We start from the raw sequence: 7,688 nt of genomic DNA, 5'->3' as shown, positions 1-7,688 counted from the left end.
AAGCTCACAATAACCAGAGATTGGACGATTACTTCCGGGTGGCTACCGGCTTTCTTGACAACTCATCACTCAAGATTCGAGATCCTACTCTATTTCCAGGCCGGACTGTCACCAGCTAGATCCCAAGACCTGCCTTTACCATTCACCTGCTGGTACCCATTGACCTTTGTCCTACATTTTCCTTGTGTTCTTCTTTCCAGCTTATCTCGTAACTCAGGCAAAGGCCTCACATCCCGTTATGGAAACTGAAACGACCCCTCCGGCAATAATGGCTGCCTGAGGAAAAGACCACCAGCAGACCAGTTTGAGCTAAACCCCTGCCTCGCGCATACACACGTAGATCATGGAGCGACGTCTCGAATGATCAATAGCCACCTTTACCTCATTATGATACTAAAGTCTCTGCCTAAGGAGGAACACAGCCTCATTCACAGAACGTCCGATGTGTGTACAGGGGTCTTTCCTTAAGGTGCAGGCACTTGCGAGGTCTTACGTTCACCTAACTATTCATCCCAACTGTAAATAGAAGGGACCCACTCACACCCTTGCTCTGGGAGTCATGGCTTTGGAAGTCACTCCTCCCATGATCTCCTTATTTCCCGCAGATAAAGTTTCCTCTGTGCGACAGCCCTACGTAGTGTATCTGACTCACCAAGCAGTGGCCTCACCCTGGTTCAGATACAAGAGGATTTCTAGTATTTTCTGGCAATCTTGATTCTTCATTTAAACAGATATTTAAAAAAAAATTTCCTATAAGTTTGTTCCTTAGCAAACTATACCTTTTATTTTTTTTTAAAGATCTCTGGATCACCATTTTATCAGAAACAAACGTCCCATGACTGTTTTTTTTTTTTTTTTTTTAACCTTTAAATATATGTGTGGTAGAAAATACATGGTTCATTTATTTACTTGCTTACATAACTTTTAAAGAATGCTTTTTCATTAAAAATAAGTGTTAGGGGTGGCTGGGTCGCTCAGTTGGTGAAGCGTTTGACTTCAGCTCAGGTCATGATCTCACAGTTCGTGAATTCGAGCCCCACGTTGGGCTCTGTGCTGACGTCTCAGAGACTGGAGCCTGCTTCTGATTCTGTGTCTCCCTCTCTCTGTGCCCTTCCCCTGCTCATTCTCTTTCTCTCTCTCTCTCTCTCTCTCTCTCTCTCTTTCTCTCTTTCAAAAATAAATATTTAAAAAAAACTTAAAAAAAGTAGAAATAAAAATCAGCTTTTAGGATCTATCCACTCATGAGTGTGGTTCACTTCTTACCCTGATGAATATTTATTATATTAAATTAATCCCCCAAATGTGTGAAATCTTAGTGGAAAAATTTAATGGAAAACAAGAGTCCTTTGAAAATATGTAAACAAATGCATTCGAATAAACCCATTTTCAGCGTCTCTCCTCTTAGATCTATACACCTACATAGAGGAAATCTTACACGTTGCAAAAAAAACATTGTTTTCCTGCATTGCTGGTGTTAATCATGAGCACCTCACCCTCATTAAATTATCAGTCTTGTTTCCTTGTTTCGCTTCTTCATGATTCCCAATTTCTTCCTTCATGCCCCTATGCTGTTCCCAGCTGGTCCTTGTGAACCTCCATCAGAGCAGATAATCAAATGTGTGGCATGTATCCTTATTGCGACCTTCGACCCAAACAGCTCATGGGACAAGGTTCTGGATATGGGTGCAGGATTCCTGCCTGCATTACTATGATCACCAGAACTGAGATAGCTATCATCTTATTGAACACCTACAACAGGTCAGATGACGTACCGAGTAATTGACGTTATAAGGAAAAAGGTTTTGAACTCTGTTTTCTTGGTTAAAAAAAACCCCTGAAACTCAGCAAAGTTAGACAACCCGGTCCATACTACAAGTGCGGGTTTGTATTCAGTGCTTTCTGACATTTTACACAAAATTGCACGGGAGCAGATATCCGGGAACCAATGGCTTCTGAGTATTCTATTCAAACACAATATTTTCTCAATCATTCTGCCTGAAATTTGTCTGAGATGGTTTTTGTTTTTTTTTTAAAGGACTAGGCAATCGTGTTTTGCTGGGTCAGTCTTCACAGATTGCACTTTCAGTGTGTGTCAGTCCGTTGATGCTGCATTACAAGCACCCCAAAACCAGAGGTGTAAAACCATGTTTGATCTTACAGCACCTTGGGCTGGAGAGATGTTCCTTCAGGTCTGATTTCTGCTGGGCTCTCTAATGCATCGGGGGTTAGCTGGGAGACAAGCTGCTGTCTGGAGCTAAGATGGTCTCACTCTGATCCCTGGCAGCTGGTTGGCTGGCAGCAGAGATGCCTTGGTTCTCGCCACACGGTCCCGCCTGACCCAACAGGGTAGCTTGGGCTCTTCCATCCGGCAATTTCAGGATTCCAAGACCAGCTTAGTGGGCAAGCCCCAAAACACAAGTGTTTTCAAGCTTCTGCTTGGATGCACTGTGCTTCTGCCCCGTTGACCAAAGCAAGCCACGTGGCCAACTCAATTTCAAGAGGTGGCAAAATCCACTCCGCTCTGTCACAAAGCAAAGCAGAGAGCGTCCAGGCACAGGGGGGATTTTGTGGCCAGTTCCGCAATCGATCACAATCGCGATTTGCTATTTTTGTTTTATTCACGATTTCACACGTCCTGAAAATAATAAAGCTGTGACGATCGCTCCACGCGAACATGCTTTCTGCCAAAGTTTGGAGATTGCTTTCTTCAAAACATCTTCTGTGGGGGTGTTACAGAAGAATCATCAATCCCTCTGATTTCAGTTACAAAAAGAATACTCTCAGGGCTTAGTGCTGATGGGAACTCTCTCCCTCATTACCCATAAACCATTTGTTTCCTGCATCACTTCGACTGTGAAGAAACTGATCCTATCCCCTGCTGCATATGAAAGTTGGGGTCAAAGTCTATGTGATGGCGTCTCACTGTGATTCTGTGGGTTTACCGACTTCCACTCACGTAGGTGGGCGTAGGCTTCGAGTTGGAGTTAGTGTCTTCACCAATTTTCCGATAATAGTCATAATAGCCTCTAAACAGGTTTTATACATTTTTACATTGCCTTTTCTTTTTTTTTTTTTTTTTTTAGTTTTTATTTTAATTCCAGTTACTTAACATATAGTATTATACTAGTTTCAGGTGTACAATACAGTGATTCAACACTTCCATACATCACCTAGTGCTCATCCTAAGTGCCCTCCTTAATCCCCATCACCTATTTAACGGGGTTTATATTTTTAAAGAATACGCTTTCTAGATTGTTCTGGAATTCTAGCATATGTAACTTTTAATTCACCAAAACTTCATATTGTGTTGCCACAAGAAAACAAAAGCAAAAACAACCCAGAAAACAAAACGAACAAAAACATCTCCTATATATATATATATATATATATATATATATATATATATCTTCTAAACACCAGGCAATTTATCCATAATACATTTCACCCTTGTTTTACCAATTACTCAGAACAAAAGCACATCTGAGCAGTTACATAATCAATTTGAAATCAGCTTTACCCATTACACATGTGAAGCTCAGGTAGGTTTGTTACCTGGGCACATATTTAATCTGTAAAGTAATTTTGTTCATATAAAGATCAACATGTTACTGTAAATATGAAATTAGATTATGGATGTGAGAAAGCTTTGCAACACCAAGAGGAAGAACATTTTGAATCCTGAGAGTCAGTGTAGTTTGGTGGAAACCTACAGAGACCTGGGTTTATAATCAGCTTACCTATTTTCTAATTGGAGTGATAGAGGAGGGGGGGGAAAGGAGGGAAAAAGGCATGTGTCTCTAATTTTTAACTCCAAATTCAGCTGTATAAACATTTTAGGCACCTACAGTCCGTCAGACAGAAATTGAACTTGGGATTAATGGGACTTAAAAAAATGTGACTTCTTCCAAGAAATTAAACACCTAACGTTCAGTCCTTGGACCAGAGTACTTTCTTTCAAATTGTCCCTGCAATAATTCCTTTAAAGCAGCATTTCCATCCAGAGACTTGGTAATGGGTCATGGCTTGGGCAAGGAAACACACAGGTGTTAATTTTTAGTCACGTGTACCACGCCAACTCAGGAGAGTGAGCCGAGAGGATGGCCTCACGGGTGGACCATCCCCCTTCCTTTACACGGATTTCTGATTTATCACTGGATGCCAGCCTGTACGTGTACAGACGATCTCCGATCCCATCTTTCAGCACAGATATATTTACCTAGCCCAGATATTTTTCTTGTTCATTAACCATTCATGAACATTTCTCCAAAGGTACATTGCATTATTCATACACAAATAGATGTTCAGGAACTTAGTAACTGTTATCCGGGACTCGCTGCTGCAGGACGGGGAATTTACCAGGATCTCCGTACCAAGAGCACCGGCGGAGCTCCCACCTTCAACATCACTGTCACCACGACTGCCAAGACGCTAGTCCTGCTGATGGGCAAAGAAGGTGTCCACGGCGGGATGATCAACAAGAAATGTCATGAAATGGCCTCCCACCTGCGGCGTTCCCAGTACTGACCTCGTCCACCCCTCCCCCCCACCACCCCTCACTGCTTTTGCACCCCTCTCCTTCCCATACACACACGTACACCATTTTTATTTTTGGGGCCATTACCCCACACCTCTTGTTGCTGCCAAAACCACATGGGCTGGGGGCTGGGGCTGGATGGACAGACACCTCCCCCTCCCTGTACCCCTCCTGTGTGTGGTTGGAAAACTTTTTTGTTTTTTGGTTTTTTTTTTTTTTTTCTGAATAAAAAAGATTCTACTAAAAAAATGCTTAGCATGGTCTGATCATGGAATATATATACTCTGGTAGTTCAGGAATCAAAGTTAAAACATATTTACCATCTAGAAGAATGATTTGTGGTTTGAAGAATATAAAATGTGCTATTTCCCATAGCAGCTGATATATATATATATATATATATATATATATATATATATATATAAACACACACACATATGTGTACATATACACACATATATGTGAGTATATATATACACACATATATGTGTGTATATATATACGTGTGTGTGTGTATACATATATATGTGCATGTATTTCATACTCATATACATACTTTTATGAAGTTTAAGAATTTTGGCCACTTAATATTCTCTGCTTAAAGCAAGCAACAAACAAAACTACTCCATATTATCAAAGTAACATCTCTATACTCTTTTATGAAGAGTGAGGGAGCAAAGATGGTAAAACTAGGAACAGGCAGAGAAAAAAAAAATTGCCTGTACTCACTACGGCTCTGTCTTTCTTTTGCCAAAAGCAGTCATGTAATAACGTCAATTAAACTTTCAATGAACTTCAATTGAGAGCCTTCCTGAAGGCCTTTTCCTAAAGGAACCATGCACAGTAAGTACCATAGAACAGCTTTTCTTTTACCTTTTTTTTTTTTTTTTTGACTCTTTCAAGCAAAAGAGCAAATCAAGTGATTGGCATTCAGTGAAAGAGGAACCACCTTACCTGCAAAGAAGCAACTTCATTTCTCAATACAATTATTTTTGTAATTACTTTTTTTTGAGGGGGGGCCTATATTTTCAGTAACAACAATTGCATAGGAAAACTCATTATAGATCCTCATTCTTTCAGTAATTTAGGTTGTGAGTTGTATTCATAAAATTATTTTCTGCCAGAAAAAAAAAAAAGTGCTTCCAGCTTCATGCTTCATTTTCAGAGCAGTAACTATAGAAAGATTGACTTCTCCTAATTTCTCCCAGAATGCGATGAACGTAGATGCTCTAAGGAATTGGACTGGATTCATTCTTATTGAAATCAGGGAACATAATGAAGGATTTTGCCAGCTACCTGGTGTTGACACAGACTCAAAAGAAGTGGCTAGGGAAAAAAAAAAGCATGTCACTGATGCCTTCGTTGGAGAAATGTGGCGGCAAGGCCGGGCCAAGTGTGCAGAGGGATGAAGCGATGCCCCCAGCACAGACGTGTTCGAGGAGGACATCATGCACTTCCTCAAGCATCTCCACTGCCTTCATCTGCAAATGGCAGGCTTCTTCCTCTTGCAACTTCCTTCTTTTAAATCTGTGGCACTACAGGCAAACTGGGTCCCTGTGCCCACCCACCGCTACACTGTACTTCCTCAAATTATTCAAACAAAATTTTTTTTTTGAATGAGACATATTTCCCTGAACTGAGCCTTCTGCTTTTATGCCAGAATAAACCCTGTCTACAATGATGAGCACGATGGGAGCAGAATGTTTTGTCTAACGTAGTTAACCGTATGCATTAATAAATTCTGAGCGAAACAATGACTGCCTTCACATTCCAGGATTTTTGAAAGCATTTACTTAGGATATTCTCTGTATAAGCCAGAAAATTGAGTCTTTTAATCGACTTCTTAAAAAGTCTTTTATTTTCTTCTAGTAGAATGGTTACTGCGTATGATGACAAGGGAACTGCTGTTTATTATCTACATTGTTCCATGAATTTGATAGACATCTTATTTGGGGGGGATTTTTTTAACTTCATTTTTAAGAGCAGTTTTAGGTTGGCAATGCATTGAGAGGAAGGTGTAGAGATTTCTTGTATATGCTGTGTCCCTGCATGCCCAGAGCCTCCGCCTTTATCAACATCTCTCACCAGAGTGGCACATTCATTGCCACGGATGGGCCAACATTGACGATCATCACCCAGCGTCCATAGTTTCCATCGGGGTCCACTCTTGGTGGCGTTACATTCTATGGGGTTTTTTTTGACAAATGTCTAATGACATGTATTCCTCATTATAACATCGTGCAGAGGATTTTCCCTGCCTTACAAATCTTCTGTGCTCTGCCTATTCATCTCTCCACTCCCACCGTTGGCATCCAGTGATCTTTTTTTGTCTCCATAGGTTTGCCTGTTCCAAACCACCATAGAGATGGAATTATACACTACAGAGCCTTCTCAGATTGGCTTCTTTCACTTAGTAACGTGCACTTAAGGTTCCTCCATGTCTTTTCATTATTTTACAGCTCATTTCTCTTTATTTCTGAATAACAGTCCATTGTCTGGATGGACCACAGTTTACCCATCCGCCCACTGAAGGACATCGCGGTTGCTTCCAAGTTTGGGTAACAATGAATAAAGCTTCTATAAACATCTGTGTGCAGGTTTTTGTGTAACATGAGTTTTCAGCTCCTTTGAGTATGCACCAGGGAGCACAACTGATTGTTTGGCAGTTTCCTATAAAGCCAAACATACTGCTTAGTGTTGTAGGAAACTACCAAAGTATCTTCCAGAATGGCTGTACCCTTTTGCATCCCCACCAGCAGTGTATGAGAATTCCTGTTGCTCCAATTCTCAACAGCATTTGGTGTTGTCAGTGCTCTAGATTTGAGGCATTCTAATAGATGTGTGGTGAATGGTACCTCCCTGTTGTTTTCACTTGCATTTTTCTGATGATAGAGAATGTGGAACATCTTTTTCTTTTTACATGCTTATTATATATATATATATCTCAAATATATACCTATATCTATATCTCTATATATCTCTATATCTATACATTATATATATATATATATATATATATATATATATATATATATATTGACACACATACACACACACGCACGCACATGCACACACCCGTGCACATTTTTCCCCCTTTGGTGAAGTGTCTGGTATGGTCTTTGGTCCATTTAAAAATTTTTAGTGTTTATTAATT

General features: G+C 40.3%; 1 protein-coding gene across 1 annotated transcript; it reads left to right on the top strand.

Moving 5' to 3' along the window:
* Nucleotides 1–1,624: 1,624 nt before the first annotated feature.
* On the top strand, nt 1,625–4,524 carry LOC147582110 (profilin-2-like). Its single transcript, XM_086702986.1, has 2 exons — nt 1,625–1,775; nt 4,343–4,524. The coding sequence occupies exons 1-2, from the start codon at nt 1,625–1,627 to the stop codon at nt 4,522–4,524; spliced, it is 333 nt and encodes a 110-aa protein (XP_086559112.1).
* The last annotated feature ends 3,164 nt before the right edge of the window (nt 4,525–7,688 follow it).

Source organism: Puma concolor, chromosome B1 (genome assembly GCF_028749965.1).
Source record: "Puma concolor isolate L17-30 chromosome B1, mPumCon1.1.hap2, whole genome shotgun sequence".
NCBI lineage: Eukaryota > Metazoa > Chordata > Mammalia > Carnivora > Felidae > Puma > Puma concolor.
The sequence above is the reverse complement of the archived record's forward strand: the minus strand, read 5'-3'. Positions and strand labels throughout refer to the sequence as shown.

Bases quoted from the DNA above. Each gene is read 5' to 3' on its own strand.
- LOC147582110 (XM_086702986.1), top strand. From the start codon at position 1,625: ATGTATCCTTATTGCGACCTTCGACCCAAACAGCTCATGGGACAAGGT. The intron at 1,776-4,342 runs GTAATTGACGTT...TCGCTGCTGCAG, and splicing joins CAGGTCAGATGACGTACCGA to GACGGGGAATTTACCAGGAT.